Genomic DNA, 18,935 nt, shown 5'->3' on the forward strand with positions numbered 1-18,935 from the left:
AGCGATGGTGACCAATGTGAAAACACAAATGGCCCTAACTAGAGCCAGTGCGAGGCAACATGCCAATCTCCGTAGACAAGTACGTGCTCTCGATGTTGATACAAACAGCTGATACTAAAGTAACAAAACACAATGATTCCTAATTTTAGGTGATTATAGACCAATAAAAACATATTTATTATATTCCATTTCTGACAATATATCTCACTGCCGGCAACTGGCTGCATATGCCAATATACCAGACCAGCACATTCGAGTACTCTGTAAAACATCAATGCTGCACCTCTAGATAGAAAACCAAAGATCAAATCAACAGTCAATCACTGATGCACTAGATTTTAAATATGTATTTCACATAATGTTGGACATGTTTTGGTAATTTTGTGAACATAATTTAAACATCAGGCAAAACAGTGTACATTTAAAACTTTTCCAAAACATTTAGGTGATTCCAAGGCATCCGGGCCTGGAGAACAGTTTTTATAATTTCATAACTTTTCCAGGAGTATAATGACAATGTGAACTGTGATGATTGTGAGTGAGGCTTTTATAAGCGGCCATTTACACTCTAATACTTGAATACCTTACCAGCATGCCGAGCTGAATGGCCAGCATAGCCACTTTGGCTTCTGGCTCGGGTTCAGCCTCCGCCTCCTTCAGTGCTTTTGCTGCCCTGGCATTTCCCATATTCCCAAGGCACACACGTGCCACATCCAGCCGGCGGGTTTTCACACACATCCGTGCCATGTTTTCCCATACCGCTTTACTACAGAGAAAAGAGAAATGGCTTGTTTGCAAGTGTAATATGTGTCTCACTGCACTGAAAACAGTTGTGCACTATTATTTACACTTAGATTTAGATTTTAAATCCTAAATCCATGTAAAATTAGTGACAAAGCTTTCCAAAAAATGTACCATATACACTACAAACCCATTTTTTCACACTAGCCAGACCTCTTGTGTTGTATTATTTAAAGATATATCATGATTCTAACAGATAACAAACGACATTCTGCACATTAACATGATATAAGCATAGAGACACAAGATTGTGCCCCAGACTTTAACACAAAGCAAGAGGCGTAGTTCTCTATCTCTGTCTTTCCTTTTTAACGTTTGTCTTGCTGACGTAAATCAGCCCTTCTACCCTCCTTTTCATTTGCTTCAATCCCAGTTTTGAGATTCCACAGCCATCTGGTCTCTATTTGCATCCACCTCCCTCCTCCGTGCTTTAGCTGATACAGATGTGGGCTGTTTATTAAAGTTAGGCAACAGGAAATACCCCAAATCTTTAGGGGCCTGGCTATAAGAGGAGGGGGAATGGAGGCCAAGTGAAGAAAAAGAAAGCAAGAAAGAGTAATGACTGCCAAAAACTTGCTCTAAATGGTCACAGAAAAACCAACCCTGAAACTGAAATATGAGATATTTTAAATTGCTGAGAAAAGTTGAGCGAGCTGCACACAGGGCGGCAAGATCTAGAGAGCCAGAAAAGGAAAGACAAGAGAAGGAACAGGTCTACATTTGGCCCCTCTTCCCATCCTCTTTTCCTCTCAGGAAATACATCCTGTTGCTGGCGGACTGTGGCGGCCAATATGTTTGTTGCGCACGAGAGAGAGAGGACTTTAACGAACGCCCCCTGGGCTCCAGACAAAAGAATACACAACAGTGACGTCTAAGAGGGGGTCTTTTGGACATTCTCTCACACAAACACGCTGACACACACACACATTTAAAGTGATCATGACGGAGGGAGCTGTCTGTTTCAAGCTTGCTACAGTTGGGAACTGATGTCTCGGACTGTGACGAACAGCAACTCCCCCTCATTTCAACTTTGACCTCAAGGATTTTGCAAAGAAACAGTCAAAGAGGGAAAGAAGCAGAAGGAGGTGGGTAACAGGACTTCTTCTTTCAGTCAGGCAGCGAGGCTTTTACAGTTGAGACAGTCTCGGTGAGCCTCCGTAAAGTCACTGACGAGCAAAGTCGGAGCAGCACTGTCTCAAGAATCTATGCTTATTTGCATCTGCATTCCTCTGGTGGCAATGTGAAGTTGCTGAAGTGAAAAGACAAGGAAAAAAAAGAAAGAGAAAAAACTACTGCCTGCACAGAGAAGCCAGCTGCACATACAGAAGTCAGACCAGTGCAATAAGCAACGCACTGAAGACGGAAAAAGGAGAAGATCAAGCAAGATCCAAGAGTCAAGCTGCAGCCAGCCGGAGCCAGTGGAATGGACCTGGGTGCCAGTTGGATTAATCCCGGTGTACCCGCGGTGCTGTCTGAGGAGGAGGGCTGAGGATCTGCTGCGACAACAACCAACTCCTGAATGAGGATGAATGGAGATGTCCTTTAGCTAAGCCTCAAGACAACACTCTTGCCAATTCCACCTCCGTGCGAGCTGGGAAAACACTTGCTAACAGCTGGAGGAGGAGGTGGTGGTGGCGGAGGAGGTGGAAAGGAGCCAGGGGGCCCGCAGCACTGCTGGTGCTACTACCCCAGAAGAGAGGCAAGGGAGCAGGCAGGACACCGCTGAGGATCAGGAGTCGGTGGAGGGACACGAGAGAGGTGGAGAGGTGGCAGGCGTCAGGCGCCGCATGGCCGTGCAGAGGCTGGTGGCGGCAGCGGTGGCAGTAGCCCTGCTGTCCCTGGTCCTAAACAATGTTGCAGCCTTCACCCCCAGCTGGGTTCTGCAGGCCCTGGAGGATGGACGCAAGCGGAGTGTGGGACTTTGGAGGATGTGCCCTACTGGTGGGGAAAGGGCCCGCGATGATCTTCAAGCTGGGAGAAGGGGGCAGGGGACACAGAGGCAGTGCGAAGGCCTGGGATGGGGCTCTGATTATGCAGGCTACCAAGAGTCCCGCAGCACGGTCAAATGTAAGTTTTTATGCTGGTTTTGATTTAAAGTGCAACATAAATATGTTACCTACGACTGCTCCCTAAAAAAACGATAAGCAACTTCAAAGTGTCCTATCGCTATCATCAGGCTGATTGACTGATTGGTATATTCATGATGTTGAAGGAGAAATTCATTGTGAGTCAGTGAAGAAATATCCCAACTGGCACTGGATGTCATTAAGATGTCAGAAAGATGTTGGGCAGACGTTAAATTTTGATTCCAATGAAAATCAGGTTAACGTTATTAGAGATTCAAGATAGAAATTCACGCTGTGTCGATGGTGACATTATGCGTTTTGCAGATGTTCTGTTCTCTAAACTTTACGACTAAGTCAAAACTTTGGATCAAATTTATTTACATTATGCATTTTGCATACGTTGGGTATTGTTATCCAAACCTTACGACTAAATGCAGTTATTTTTTTCAAGAAAACACTGGTATGACATATATGGAAGACATTGGATTGCGGTTACCTAACAACACAACATAAAACTGACAAAATATCAACATCATCTGTCGTAAGTATTCTATATCAACTTGATGTTGGCAATGACACTGAAACCGGGAAAATTCTATTTTCAGGAGAACTCGCAGGATTAACAACAAATCAGATTGTTATGTACAACCAGTCAAAGTGCTTTGCTTTAGGTCAATGGCAGTTTCATGTATGAGTGTTAACGGTAACACATGGCAGCCAGCCAATAATTTATAGCATGTTATTCATTTTAAAGCCAAACAGATCTTTTGCTGGGCCATCATGTTGAGTATGACCATTAACTGGATGAAGTTTTCAGGCTTCAGTCAGTGTTGTGATGGAATTATGTGCTTTACTAAATTAAGCTCCATTGAGAAATTTTCATTCAAGAAAAAATGCTGATGGTCCACTTGCCAACTTCACAGAGCACAATGGGCAGCGCTGCCTACTAATGTTAGACAAAGACATGCCTCACCATTCATGATAAAATTGTAATTATGCCCTCGTGCGCTCCCTTAAAGGCAGAGTCCTCTGATTTAGACTCCATATCCAATGAATGCATTTAGATCACAGAACAGGAAAAATAACACAGCTCCTTTTCTCGTCCCTCAAGTGCAGTTTGACATGATGCGGGCATGCAACCTGATGGCGACAGTAGCCCTGACAGTCGGTCAGCTAATCTTCCTCCTAGGCCTGATGGAGCTGCCCTTCATCACGCAAGAATCCCAGTGGTGGGAGGAGGCCATTGCTGCGCTCTTCCAGCTAGCCAGTGAGTACCAAAGTTTCTAAAACTTGTTTGTTTCCATCAGCAGAGAGGCAAGCTTTAGAGAGAAGCACCTTTCTGATGACATATCCCTTTAACAAACTACACACTAGGGTTGCACAATATCCAAACATTTTTGACTGACATTGTAAATGTGATATCTGTCGCAGTTTTAAAAGAAATGGTCATTCTCACTAAAAACATAATAATAAAAGGGTGATGATGTGTTTTTTGCTGGGGTCGGTACCAAACAAGAATGTTTACTTATGACTGGGATATGGTTTGTAGGGTTTGTGGCACCTCTTTACCATCACAGTGTTTTATGTACAATGTTATGTTTGACCAAGTGGCAAACTTCGGGGCAGAAAAATGAAACCAACACAGAAGTGTCAAAAACTGCAGTTCTCCCCCATGTTAAAACATAGGGCTGTACCCAACTCCAAATTACGCCAGTCGAAACAGATGGGGCTGTTTAATACCAATATTCGACGATTTGTTTGGTGTGACAGCAGCATTCACTTCAGATAGTAAATAAGATAACTGTGGTAATGAGGTCATAAATGTCATCAAATAAAAGTCAGACTGTATCGTGATAAGCTGCTGTGAGCTGTAACTTTAACGCTTCTAAGTAGAAGGTCTCTCCTCTTTCATCCTCTGTGCCGCTGCCCGCATGTCCATAACTCCACAGAGTAGCATTAAAGTCAAGAGCATTCACTTCACAGCAAAATCTGGTGACCAAAATGTCCCCAAAAGCGCACCTCATAGCACACTGACTAGCAAAAAAAACAAACAAAACAAATAAAATGACAACTTTAGAAAAAATGGCATTCGTCTCTATAGTTAATTTCCCCATTCATGACAACTGCTCTGGAGGTGAAGTTTTATACAACTCACCTGATTACATTTTTATTAAGGCTTAAAGTTAGGTATAATTAAGGGTGGGTAACTTTGAGTGACAAGCTGTCTGCAGATAGTGTCCTCGGCAGGTCCTCGGCTTCTCAGTCAGACCTACCCTTCATTCCTCCACAGCACCAAGCTCTCATCCAAATATGGTGACTTCTAGCTCCAAAAAACCAAGATGGTGACAGCCCTAATTTCTTGAGGCTTAAAAACGGGATTCCACAAACAAATGGTAACTAAATCCATGATCTGTGCGTCAATGGTTGTGAAACATTTTACCTTTATTAAAAAAAAAAATTGGCGATATTGCAACTTCGATATTATCTTGATTAATTGTGCAGCTACTATGCACACAATATCATTCTGACACAGAGAGAGAGAAATCCAGATGCTGTAGGAGTTCTCATGCTGTCTGGTAAGGTGCCAAAGAGAGGTGATAAAATCACATGGGGAACTAGACTGGCTGACTCTCCAACACTGAAGATCAGGCCAACTGCTACATCAAGACACTGAAACGCTCGATACATATATATGTATATGTATATACATTTCTCAAAGTCTCAATGTCAGTAAAATGTGACTCTAAGTGTAACTGTAACTGACTAACTTACTGTACTGCAATCCATCATCATTTTCATTTAAACATGCTGAAAACATAGTGTTTCTGATTTTGACGCAGGGGGACAAAAAATTAAACCAAACAAAATAACAAACCAGCCAAACAGAGATTAGAAACTAGGGGAAACTAAGAAACCAAAAAAACAGGAAGATGGCCATCTGTGATTAGCACTGAAAATCACTTTTATAGTAACAAACCCCATCAGCCACAACCAGCAAGCATCCATCCATCCCACTGAGCCACACTGAGAGCTGGCTGCTATGGCCTGTACCCCTGCTAAGCAAGCGTGTTGTAACTGTGTGCAGTGGTCGCCCAGTCGGTTGGTATCTTTGTGGCAGAGCGGCATGAAGGGGGTCTGCTCTGGATCTAAATTTAGTCCTACTCCAGAGTCCATGGGCCAGAGTTGCAGCGAGCCAGGGAGCGACTGTCGGGCGCCAGGATATCCCTGCTCAGGACGAGGAAATGTCTGTGACTACCTGTTATGCAAACCCCCGAGCTGAAGAAGGAAAAAGAGGGGAGGGGGAACGGACGGGAAAGACAGTTTCGACAGGGACTGTGTGTTTGTGTGTGCACTGGCAGGAGGGACTGTGTGCATGCATGTCTGTGTATGTCAGTGTGTGTTGTGATTGTGTGTTTATAGTGTGTTTTGGTAAAGAAATGCCCTGTGGTACACAGAGGAATCGCCTCTGTCTAGATAAACTGGCCGAGCTTTTACGTCTGTGTTTACAAAATGTCCAAGAGCAGCAGCAAATAAAGAATCTGTTCTTTATCGTTAGCGTCCTCAGCAGCAGGGATGGGAGCTTTTATCTGCAGACCTTAGTGAAAGAACCGAGAGCCACCCAACATTGTAGTATTTTCCAATATTAAACAACACCACCAGCCAGATGTCAGTGTCACCAAAAGACAATGGGTAAAGTAAACACAAATTATCACCAACATGGTTGGCAGACAGTAGCTTTTTTTGATGTATGGTCAATGATGACCTATGAGACTATTTCCAAAAATGCTGGCACTGGTAGCAATAATGACAAAGTCTAAAAAGTATTTCCTTTACATCTAAAAATAGTACTGCTCTCTGGAAAAATGGCATCTTCCAATTATACTCTCTTACCATATATGGCCAACAAAGCTGCTGAGTCATAACATCAAAGGTACTTTGGCAAATGGGATGTTTCCGAACCAAAAACAGAATAATCAGGAAATGAGTATAACTGACAGTAATAATCATAAGTTCATACATGTTATTCCTATGAGCAAAGATAGTCAAAAAAATATTAGTAAACATAAACAGCTCTCTCCCACATCCAAAAACTCAACTTTGTGGTGTCATCAAGTATAAAGTCTTGAGCTGCTCCATAGACAAATAATTGGGAAAAATGTTTTAGATGACATCAAGAGCACCAAAGGGAATATTCTGACTATGGATGCATACATACAACTGATTTGGGTATTAAAGAGAAAACACGTTTTAATATTTGCTAACATCGCAAATTTGAGACTTCTCCAGTTTCTGGTTTCTTTTTATATATTTAACTTTTTCATCATTTGAGAGTTTTAATGAAATATGAACCTTAGCAGAAAGAGAACATTATCACTACTCTAGGGCCATATACTAGCTTTATCCAGGGCTTATAACCTTATCAGCAGATGGAGGTTATTCTTCATGGGAATAGTAGTTGGCATACTATAGTAGTTTATTTTCGACGGTCAAGAATGACTTTGGTGACGAGGGATTAGCTTCAAATCTGTATCTGAAACAATAAGTGAGTTATTCAGTTAACTCAATATAAAGAATGATGATCAACAACTTTTGATAACTATTTTGATATTGATTTGTCCGCTTTATGAGCAACAAGAGCCTACAACCACTCTACTGGCTCTGTGAGTAAACCCACACATGAGAAAAATAAATGTGTTGCTCTGATGACTGTGCTAGTAGAAAGTAGTACAAATCCTGAATGTCATACATTTTGAGACATTTTACTCAAAAAAGGTCAACCTGATGGTTGTGCTAGATTAAAAGTCAGTGGATCACCAAAGTCAATAGTATTTATCCTTTGGGCACCATGGATATCTGTACAATAGCTGTAGAGATATTTCAGTCATGGCCAAAGAAGTAGTGACCAAACCTATTGATTGACATTGGGTCCTTTGGGACACAACACCAGCATAGTTAATAGCAAAACCAGCATCTATATTGTGCTGTTTTCTTTGTTTCATAGTTTTTCTTTGTCTTTGTCTTATAGTGAACCGAATATCCGGGTTTTTGGGGCTTTTGGTTGGACAACACAAGCAATAAGCTTTTAGGCCATAGGAAATTGAATAGGCAAATATTTCACTATTTTAAAAATAAATTGATTAAAAGAGAAACTAATTGTCAGATTAATCAAAGACGAAAGTTAGTTACTGGTATGAGATAGTTTGGATACATTAAAGTAGGGTTGTATGAGGTACTTTTCCATAGTCACATATTTGAGCCAAGCACACCTAAGAAAAAATCAGTAACAGTTTAAGAGAACTCTATTTTTTACTGATGGGTAACTGAAGCTGTTATATCACTCTCTTCGAAGCCAGTGACAAAAACAGTAAAGTTGCTGGTCTACCGCTGCCTCAGTCAGTTTGTTTGTTTGTTTGTTTGTTTGTGCGACTTTGGTGTTTTAAACAGTTAGTTCAGATTCACCAAAGTCACACAATAACCTGAAGAAACTAAACAATCAAGGCTGCAAAGGATAGGCACCTCCTGTGTTCTGCGAGGTAAAATTAGTGCTTTTGTCAGAGAAGTCTAGTGGCTTTGAGGAAAGCAGAGATGGATAAAATGGTTTCAGTTCGCCATTGAAAAGGGTTGTCTGACAGCAAGGTAAAGTAGTGAAAATATTTATATACAGCATACACTTAAACTTATACAGATTTTTTTAGGTAATTAAAATCAGTTTTGCTACTGGCCCCACCCACAGCAGCACATTGGCTGTACTTCTGCCTTAATCTCTAAGCTGGGGGCATGCAAACTGCCATGTACCCTAGGTAATACACTAACTATAGATACATAGCTCATACAGTCCCACATCAAAAGTTCATATCTATCCTTTTAAAGAGGAACAAAAAAAATGTTTTCATCTAAAAATAAAGGCTGCAAAAATAAATTTATAATGGCTTTCCTTTACAAAATAAATATGCAAGTAAATGGGCCTCATTTTCCAAGAGCAGTTTCTTTTCACAGTTTAGTGCATTCAGTAATCCATTCCCCACTCCTACGTGAGACCTCCCCCACAGAGTCAGTGAATGGGCTTCAGCTCTGAATGAATGGAGATATTTTTACCCATCACTCCTCTTTCTCAGGAATGTTTTCATTTTCAGATGTGCCAAATTGTTCAGCTATTGCAAGCAGACTGTAGAATAACAATATTCAGTTACATTCGGTGATATCTCAGTGGTTTTGGCAGGTCCTGGCTGAAAACACAATATTGGTTGTTTCACTCCTGGAGACACCTCTGGAATGTGTTATCTTAAGGGACACAGCTCAAAAAGTCATGACTGCAGGTCATGTCCCTCTGAGGCACGCATTATCATTTCTTTTGATTTTGAGGAATTTGCAACACAGGGGCTAAATTCAGATCTGTTAAATTTGGCTGAAGAGGGAGTCAATCTTTTCCCAGAAATCTGTGACTCGAGGGATTTCTGCAAAAAGGGAGTGATAATGGTTTGAGCAAAACATGCAGGCAGGTTAGTCACTCAAATTAATGATGTGCCTTTTAAGAATAAACTAAGACATTACTAAATGGAAGGAAAGCAAATCAACCAAATGAATTTCCACGACCTGGTCTTAAGATAAGTCTTTCCCTGTGACAGATCATGTCAAATGTCCAGCAAATATATTAACCTCGAAACTCAGGGTGTGGGGAGGAGGGAAGGAAGGAAGGATGGAAAGAGGAAGAGGGGGAAGGAAGTTTGAGAGATAAGTCTGTGCCAAAAAAAGAGGTTCACACAGCCCACCCTGACTGGAACCTGGACAGGAGATTATTCATTTTCTTGGATAAGGAGCCAGACAGGTTTAACATGAACAGATTAAGCTGTTGCATTCTTATGTGCATTGGTAGACAAGCAATGATACACAGACACAATTATCCACATCCTTATTTAAAACAATGACAGCCATTCTACTGTAGAGGAAGATTTAGAAATATAAAGAAATCCCCCCTCTGTGCCGCTGACTGCTTCAGGAAACTGACTGATTCATATCCTAAAGCACCAACATCCATATTTCCACTGATTATTTTTGGTCCCTGTATTTATACCACTGTGGAAAGGGCACGCTTTTATGAATTATTGTTCAACTATAGGATGGCTCCGGACCACACTTGAATGAGGGATCGACTGGGCGATACTTGAGTAGTACTGATCGATGTAGCTTTTCATCCACACCTCTAAAGAATGAGGAAAGGTGTGGGCTGTGGAGACAGTGAATGTTTCCACTGCAGATCACGTCGATGAAACAAAGTAAAGATCAAAGGAACAGCATGGAATTAAAGGGCTGTGGCTTTTTACCTTCGCATGCAAACAGGAGTCCCTCATCGCGTGAGGCACTGCGAATCAAAGAAATCAGGAGATAAAACATCTCAAAGGCCTTTCCTCACATGCATTCATGCTCTGATATTTTTATGCTATTGAGAACTTTGATGTAGAGATCTCAGAAGTTCTTCCTAGGAGGAAACAGATTTCCAAATTCAAAGGCCCCACACAGAGCTCCTGCTGAACAGTGAAATACAAGGCTACAGGGATGGAAGTCTAAATGTGACCACGTAGAATTTCAAAAGGACACTTTGGGTTCAGGTTTTCACTCTAATGAAGACACACCTGATATTACAGTCCTTAAAATAAAGCCTGTTTCCTCAAGTCTGAGTGTGCCAGTAAACTTTGGACCAAATCTCTTAAGTCTCTCCTAACACTTTCAGTTAACTTGCCACACACTCTGTTAAACTCTTTAAGGGTGCTTTACACTAGGACTGGCTATCTGATATGTGGAAAATCAATATCACAATATTTTTGACAAACATATTAGTATTGGCAATTTCACAAAATATTTACACAGTGAAATTTTTGATAAATAATCAGCAGTAAATATGGTTAAAATGGCAAATAATAGAACAGGTAGAACAGTAAGTTTAAAAAATGACATCACTTTAATTCAATGCAGCCTTTAGAGGACCAGAAAGAACACTGGCTCTATAGAGGGCCTTTCACATTTTTATGTTACCTGAAGCCTCCTATAGGTTCTCAATATGCTTGAAAAGGGAGTTGTATTCAGCTGGTTGCAATATGCTCACTAAATCCTACACACTGCACCTTTAAAATCAGGAAAGACAAAATTTAAAATATTACAGTATACAGAATCTAAGATAATATAAAGGTGACTGAGCTGAAATGGCGGTATCAAGCAATGCTAGCCATGTTTACGGTGCTAAAAGCTGCAACAATGTTGACAGAGCGACCGGTGTTAGTCTGTGTGTGGAACCGGAGGGTTGGCGTTATGCTTCTGTGACAATCCCACCCCGCCACTGTGGGCTGGGACAGCATTATCAGTGCTTCTGCAAGTGTTGCAAAGCAGCAATGACTAACTAGCAAGTGTAACATGAAGCGAGGGACCACATATGCACTAACACAGCTGACCCGGCTAACAAAGCAAAGAACAGAGAAGCTCAGATTATGAAAGAGATAGAGAGAAAAAGAGAGTGTTTTCATTCCCTGCTCGGGATACCATTACTCCACTATATCGCATATAGAAAATAGTTGTTTGCTGCTATTTACCACTCAAATCTCATATATAGAACCTTTAAAGTGTGGCTTTCCAAATATCCAAGGAATACTATACAAGTAATAGCAAAACACATATATAATCAGAGAAAACAAATATTCTTAAAAATGTTTTTCTCCTTGCGCTGCCCAAGAAGTCCGAAAGAACATTTTCTTTTTCTCGGCTAGTTTTTAGCCATGCCATCCGCTAAATGTTCAATAAATACCGGTGCATTTTCACTGACTGAAGCCTTTTCTCTCATTGTGCCTGTACAGGTTTTGTTCTGGTGATTGGACTTGTGACCTTCTACAGGATCGGACCTTACACACACCTGTCCTACTCCTGCTACTTGGACATAGCTGCTTGCCTGCTGGCCACGATGGCTGCGGCCATGCTCATCTGGAACATTTTACATCGCCGCGATGACTGCCTTGCACCTCGAGTTATTATCATCAGCCGCTCACTGGCATCGCCATTCCACCCTCGCCTTGACAATGATTACGTGGAGTCACCTTGTTGAGCCACAGGACTTCATAATCCATGCAAATCAAGGGGTAAAAGACTCAACATACAAGAGTGTGCTCTCAAATGTCCATGTTTTACTCCAACTTGGAACCTCCAATGTGACTCTCAAGAGAAGAGGACATTCCTGTGGCTCTACAACAGCTGGACTAACATGTACTTGCAAATGTTAAACTCTATAGTTCACAACTTCTCCCACCATAAACAAAGATATCAGAATTATTTTGCTGCTTAGTGTACAACAGTCATATATTTAATTAAAATTCATGTGTAAAACTTCCAAACTAAAAACTGTTTGATGTGCTACTTTGTAGCTAAATATGCAATTTGGACGAGGACTGCCATGTATGAAGCATCCTGCTCATGAAAAGATCAAGCTGGAACTTGACCTGTTTTGTTATACATTGAATGCACTTATTAAATGGCCTCCTGTATAATTATGAATTGGAAAAAATGAAAGACATCGAAAATGTAACACCATAATACCTCATATTTGTTTTCATCCATTTAAGGCTTATTACGATTGTAATGCATATTAATATTAATGGTATATGTTGCAAGTAAGTAGGTAAACTAACAATGTAAAAGCAGAAGAGTCAGTCAGCAACATCAAACTTGTGATTGGGCTTCCAAAATCAGTGACCATATAAAATTTTACAACAGCGATCAGAGGGGATATTTTGATCACTGAAATGAGGGAATATTCACACTCTCTCTTAATAAGTCGCTGCCAAAATTAGTATTTCTTCTCTTGAACAAAGGAAAATAAAAAAGACAAATGACCTTCCAATTACTGTATGCAATTTGTATTTCTTAAGCAGTATTTGTCAAAAGAAAAAAAAGGCAATGTAATGTATATTGAAACGACACATTTTTTATAATGCTTTCCATACAAAACTCTGCTCGCTTGTGGTACATACAGTATACTTAAATTAATATAATATAGGTGTATAAGGGATAGTGCTTTCATTAGTAGTAGTAGTAGTATTATATTATATATTGTCCACATTACACTTCTGAAAGAACTTCAAGCTATCTGTGGGTGTTCCACATTGCAAAACCCACAAGCAAATTAAAATAATGATATATCATAAAAAATTAAATAAATTTATTGGTGAATATTAAAAGACAGTGGTGGTTGTTGTTGTAGCTGCTGTTTTGGTGTCACATCACAACTGACAAATGGACAACAAAGAACTTCTTCATAAATTTGAACAATACAAATACTCGTACTGTTCTGTAAGGATAAACATAACGACCTACAGTATGTGCAATTCAATTTTTAATGATTGCACCTGGGAAAGGGATAGACTCTTTGATAAAAGACAGAATAACAGCGGAGAATAACCGTAATGCTTTCATGAACTGAATTACATACTTTTGTATGACAGATGGCATAATGTACCAGCAGCAATTATGATGACTGCAACAGCATCCATCAGTCTCTCTGCTTCACCCCTGAACACTTCCTCTGGTGTTTTTCTTCCTGATAGTCAAGGGGAGAGTTTTGCTTTTAAACAGCAAAGCGGCAGAAAGACAGTTAGAGAAGGCCTGCATTCACGTGGGCAGATAACCCTGCAGCATGTTACCTAAAGTCAAGGACAACATGAATGAGAGGAAGTAGCACAGTCGGGACCAAATAAAGACATTCCAACCTGTATTTGACATAATGCTTCGGAAGTCAAAAGAACTTTTATACAGACAATATCTGTTTTGGATGAAGTGAAGTATATCAATGTGCTACTTGATTCAGAAAATCCAGGGACTTAAAGCTTGTGTACTACACAAAATTAGCTTGACTCCTGGATTGCGAGCCACTGTCTATGACTCATTTCAAAGATCTGCACCTTAGAGACACGTCCCAGATGGTACAGGTTTCTCCAGCAGGAAATACACATTCCTGTGGGTGGAGATATGCGGGAATCGAACACAATACTGATCTTAAAAGAAAAAAAAAGAAGCAGCAGTAAAAATAGCCATCAATGAGGAACTTAGTAAAGTTGTCATCGTGCCTATTAAACTCTTTGGAATATCCGCTCAGTGGGATGTGCTGTTTTCCCATTTGTTTGTTTTTTTCACGCTACTTTCCCGTTAGCGTTATATTTGAATGTGCGAAAGGAGAATTTAAGCTGAACTCAGACCAAGTGCACCGAATCACGTATTCTGCTGAAGATAATATCAGATCTCTGCTAAAATCACATATATGTTTCCCGAACCCACACACACACACACACAGGAACAGGCACGCACATCCTTTTAGTGACCTGATTCAATGTTTGCAAGAATGGAAAGGGCACTCCTTTTGGACCAAACTGGCAGGGGGACCTAATGTGTGTGTGTGTGTGTGTGTGTGTGTTTACAAAAGTACATCCCCTCCGAACACACCCGCACACTAACAGAAACAGTCGCATATATACACACTGAAGAGTTCCTTCCCCGAGCGCACACACACAGAAAAAGTCCTTAATCATGTCCTGTGTTTAAAATACTACTTTGTGTTCTCAAATAAACATATAAAAGTTATGCTCTGGTGCACTTGATGGATTGTGGCGTCATGACATGATACACTGGAAGACAAACTGCGTTGTTCCGTTTTATATATTATTGAATTCTGAATATACAGTATTTAAGATGTACACACCTTTCCAAAGACAAATGCAGTGGTGTGACATTTATTAACATTCGCCTGTCAAATGTCTGCTTTGTTTGTTTTACTAACAGATGACCCAAAACTCTTACAGAAAATGACAAAAATAGGCAGTGTTTAGTGCCTTGATCACCAGTCAGACTTCAAGAGAGTGTATCAAAGTTAAGGTCACAAAACTATTGTGGTAGTTTTTTCTATGTTGACCTCAACAGTGAAAGGTGCTGAAAGAAATGAGGGGTGAAGAAAAGCAAAACCCAACAATGCCACATTCTCAAAAGCAATTAGTTACAGCTCTCCCACTGCAAACCATTATAGAGCACTCTGAGAAGAGTCAAGGCTGCAGCAACAATGCTATCCCAGTGGCCTTTGCCTTTGAACTAAAGCCTCTGTGGAAAGGGCTGCTGGAAGAAGTGATGACAGCGATCAAACAGCAGCATGCCATCCTGCACGTCTCCTCTCTCTGAGCTTTTGTTCATTTATATTTCTCTCTTACCTCTTGATGAGCTTGATAGACTTGAAGGCTTCGTCCATATCACCAATGGTCAGGTAGAAGCTGAAGTTGAGCATGGCGTCTCGGGTTGCCTTCTCGCAGTTCTCAAGGCCCACAAAGTCTCTGAGAGCTCGCCTTGACACCATATGGGGGAACTGGGCAGCTGAACCCCTTGATGGATGGGTCTGCTGTGGAGGTGCTGATGTTGGGGCTGAAATCTCTGCTAACCCTGGATCTTTCTCACCGGGCTATGGAGGGGCAGACATAGTGTTAATGTTTTGTTTTTTTGTTCTTTTTGTCTTTCCAATGTATCTTTCATTATCTTTTGAATTTTACTGTTTTCTAAAGTATTATTATTAATGTGTTTGTATGCCCCTGTAAAAATGTTATAATTTGCTTTGTCTCTGAATGGTTCTACATAAATAAACTTGCCTTGAAGGGATAGTTCTGATTTTTTGAAGTGGGGTTGTATGAGATACTTGTCCATAGTCAGTGTATTATCAGTAGATGGCGGTCAGGATGCCCCCAGTTTGGAGAAAAAGACAGGGGTACCACCACGGAAGATAAGCAATGTACTGCTGTGGACAGGGGCAGCAGCAAAACGTATATTTTACAACCTAAAACAAATCAATATTAGTTTAATTGTACACTATATTTAGTACATTCAGTTACCTGTCAGAAATAGCTGTCTGACAGCAAGGTTAAGAGGTGAATTATTCTTAATATTGTGTGCACTTAAACTGATATCAGTTTTTTAGGTGCTTTGCTTAGCTATCATGGTGGCACTCCTGCCTGTTTCTCTCCCAGGTAATACACTGTAGGCAATATACTGACTATAGATAAGTACCTCACAAACCTCCACTTCAAAAAGTCAGAGCTATCCCTTTACGATACATAAACGTGATTCATAGCCAGTAGATAAATACAGCATGTTGTGAGAAACAATCATTATAGGAAACAAAAAATGCAAAATTTAGGGAAAACACAGATTTCTGGGAAAGGATCAGAAGCACAGCTAACCAAACAACACCCAAGCATCACAGAACAAATCTATTCATCAAGACAAGGTAGATGGGAGCTGGGCACAGCATGGTGACATCTAGATATTTCAGGGTTTCACTTGTGCTGCTGATCTCGGAGATTCAATGTTTAAATTGTGGCTTACAGTAAATGCAGCACAAGGCGTACACAACCACAGCTGTTGGGAGTCAGAAATACTGAAGCTCTCTGAACAGATTTAAGGAGATGGACACTTACTTCAGGTAAAAAGACACACCCCCTCCGAAATAATAGCTGGGGGTGTGTAAGACCAAACACACAGAGGGAGTTTCACATAAAAAGTAGTGATGATGCAAACAGAAACACAAAGAATATGTATAAGAAATTTAAAACAAGTGCACAACTTTCCAGAGAGAACCCCCCCACATGTGGTGTGAGAGAAAAAACCCACTGAAGACACACAATCAGAACAAAGTGTTCTCCGTCCTCACCTTGCAGCTGAAATAATAGTAGGGCACATCTAGAGCGAGGAGCGCCTGCAGGCCCGGAGGCCTGGGGTAGCAGTCCTGCAGGAGGAGTCCATGCTCCTGCGTGCAGAAGAGTGTTACTACCGACACGTCCACCTGAGAAGAAGGAAGGGAAGACACAAAGTACTTTAAATGCACTTTGCATTTATTAAATCATATAACAAGTAATCACATCCCGCATTAAGATAAGTGCATGAATCATTCTATGACTTTTTGTTTTTTTAAAAGGACTGCATATAGTGAATACTTATTTTTGGACTCAGTAGTCAAAGCGGAAGTCATGTTGAGGAGCTGTCTTTACCGTATCCAAGAAATTAGTTGATGAAGATTCAGAGCTGATCGGTACAGTCTCACAAACAAAAAGCCGAGGTTCACTCTCGTCCCAGAAGTGAGATACAGGGCAACGACCGCTGAGCTCTGTCCCCTGAAACTGCTGCCTGAAACACAGAATCGTCATGTGCTGTATAAGACAACCAGAAGAGAAAACTCTACATCGGTCCACATACAAGCAACAGCAACATGTGCTACCTTTCACTTTCCTCTGGCTGTGAGATACCACTGGATGGTCTGCCGATGAAGAAGTCAAAGTGTGTCACAGTGTCCATCTCAACATCATAAAAGTACACTTTGTGATCTGGTCGCCCATTAACCTGAGAGGACAAGTTACATATAGTTTAGTTAAAGGAAGACTTCACCCCATCTATGACCATTTGTACATTATTAACAGTAGAACTATATGAAAATGTCCTTATACAACCTCTCACACAACTCAACATTATAATCCAAGTCTAAGTAATTCAGTCGTATGCCCAGTATTTCACAAACACTTTGCATTTTGCTAGAACCTCACAATTTAAAACTAAGCTAAAAATGGAACCTATTTATGCTCTCTCCAAAGCCAGAGTCCAACAAAAACAGAAATTTTACCTCCCTGACCACAAGAGCAGCTGGTCCACCACTGCCTAAAACAATTAGTTTGTTTCTGTTATTGTATGACTTTGGTAAATCCAAACTAACCCTTTAAAACACCAAAGGCAAACAATAACACACAAATTAACTGATCAACGCAGTGGTGGACCAGCTGCCCTCATGTTCAGCGAGGGAAAATTACTGTTTTTGTCAATTGGCTACAGCTTTCAAGAGATGAAAGTTTCACTTTCACTTTCGTTGTAAATAGTATGTTTTTAACAAAAATGTATGTGCTTGGGAAGTACTGAGCATACAACCGAATAAATGAGACAGATTATACTACACACGTTGTTTGACAGTTCTTAAACTGATGCTTTGATACAGTTTTGCTACTGTTTAACTTAGACCCCTATGATTTCAGTTCATCTAGAATCTTCTCTGTTTTTTCAGACTCTTCATTCATCATGGAGGCATGCAAGAAGAACAAAGTTTTCTTCTCCAATGCAGCAATGAGTAACTAATGTACAAATAGTCAGATTAACAATCATGAGTATATGAGTTTCAGCTCTCAAACAGACATATAAAGGAGAGAGTGACTGTTGATGTTGTCCATTCACCTGAGAGATTAGGATGCTGACTTGGCTACCGTTGCCATTACATTTGACAGACCTCAAGGCTCCCAGATTGGCAATCTGGTCAGTCAGGTTCTTAGCACTGCAGTGAGCTTTGGCATCTCTATAAAGACATACAGTAAGACTGGCATTATTGGACTAAATAGTACTTAGAACATAGAAATTGTAAATTCGAAAAAATGTGCAACACATGTAAGTTAGCTGGCTTTCTTTTTACTTCTTTTTTAATCAAAGGATACCAGAACTGATACCAGAAGTGATACCAAAATCCACATTAACATTATACCTTCGGGAGAGGTCAAATACTCTAATGTGTGCTGTGTCTGTGCCTACCACCAGGTAAGACTGACACACACTGAGTAGCACAGGGTTGCCTTCTGCTTTGGAGAAGGTAAGCAGCTGCTTCACCGTACCCTGAAGAAAGGAGATGAAAAAAAAAAGGTTCAACAATTACCCAAAATTAAAGTGACAAATACCACATACCTTTGTGTTAAAACAACAGCCAGTTTTCCTTTAGAAAATGCATGCTCAAACACTTGTCGCATCTGTATGTTTAGTGAATTCTGGATAGTAGGTGTCAGGGAAGGACAACAGACCTGGGGGGTGCGAATCTGGACCCTGTTAGGTTCCACAGTGTAGAGGTTGTCACCATGTACAGCTACGACATGAGAGTCACAAGGAAACGATCCTGGGAAATAGGTAAGAGAGTAGGTGGATATATCAAGTTAAGATAAATGGAGGAGAAAAGCAAACGTTTATAAATGAAGGCAGCAG

At 40.6% G+C, this 18,935-nt stretch overlaps 2 protein-coding genes across 2 annotated transcripts in view; one reads left to right on the forward strand and one right to left on the reverse strand.

Moving 5' to 3' along the window:
* Positions 1–18,935, reverse strand: part of ift140 (intraflagellar transport 140 homolog (Chlamydomonas)) — a 31,396-nt gene that overhangs the window by 6,642 nt on the left and 5,819 nt on the right. Inside the window, exons 12-19 of the mRNA XM_042507297.1 lie at positions 18,758–18,849; positions 18,448–18,575; positions 18,147–18,264; positions 17,149–17,270; positions 16,922–17,057; positions 16,585–16,716; positions 15,098–15,342; positions 589–766 (exon numbers count right to left, since the gene is read on the reverse strand). Coding sequence (XP_042363231.1) covers positions 589–766; positions 15,098–15,342; positions 16,585–16,716; positions 16,922–17,057; positions 17,149–17,270; positions 18,147–18,264; positions 18,448–18,575; positions 18,758–18,849 — 1,151 coding nt within the window. The remainder of the gene's footprint in view (positions 1–588; positions 767–15,097; positions 15,343–16,584; positions 16,717–16,921; positions 17,058–17,148; positions 17,271–18,146; positions 18,265–18,447; positions 18,576–18,757; positions 18,850–18,935) is intronic.
* On the forward strand, positions 1,480–12,747 carry tmem204 (transmembrane protein 204). The gene is made up of 3 exons (XM_042507296.1): positions 1,480–2,868; positions 3,979–4,134; positions 11,711–12,747. The coding sequence occupies exons 1-3, from the start codon at positions 2,589–2,591 to the stop codon at positions 11,953–11,955; spliced, it is 681 nt and encodes a 226-aa protein (XP_042363230.1). The 5' UTR covers positions 1,480–2,588; the 3' UTR covers positions 11,956–12,747.

This window comes from Plectropomus leopardus, chromosome 19 (genome assembly GCF_008729295.1).
Source record: "Plectropomus leopardus isolate mb chromosome 19, YSFRI_Pleo_2.0, whole genome shotgun sequence".
NCBI lineage: Eukaryota > Metazoa > Chordata > Actinopteri > Perciformes > Serranidae > Plectropomus > Plectropomus leopardus.

Bases quoted from the DNA above. Each gene is read 5' to 3' on its own strand.
- tmem204 (XM_042507296.1), top strand. From the start codon at position 2,589: ATGGCCGTGCAGAGGCTGGTGGCGGCAGCGGTGGCAGTAGCCCTGCTG. The intron at 2,869-3,978 runs GTAAGTTTTTAT...TCGTCCCTCAAG, and splicing joins GTCCCGCAGCACGGTCAAAT to TGCAGTTTGACATGATGCGG. The intron at 4,135-11,710 runs GTGAGTACCAAA...GTGCCTGTACAG, and splicing joins TGCGCTCTTCCAGCTAGCCA to GTTTTGTTCTGGTGATTGGA.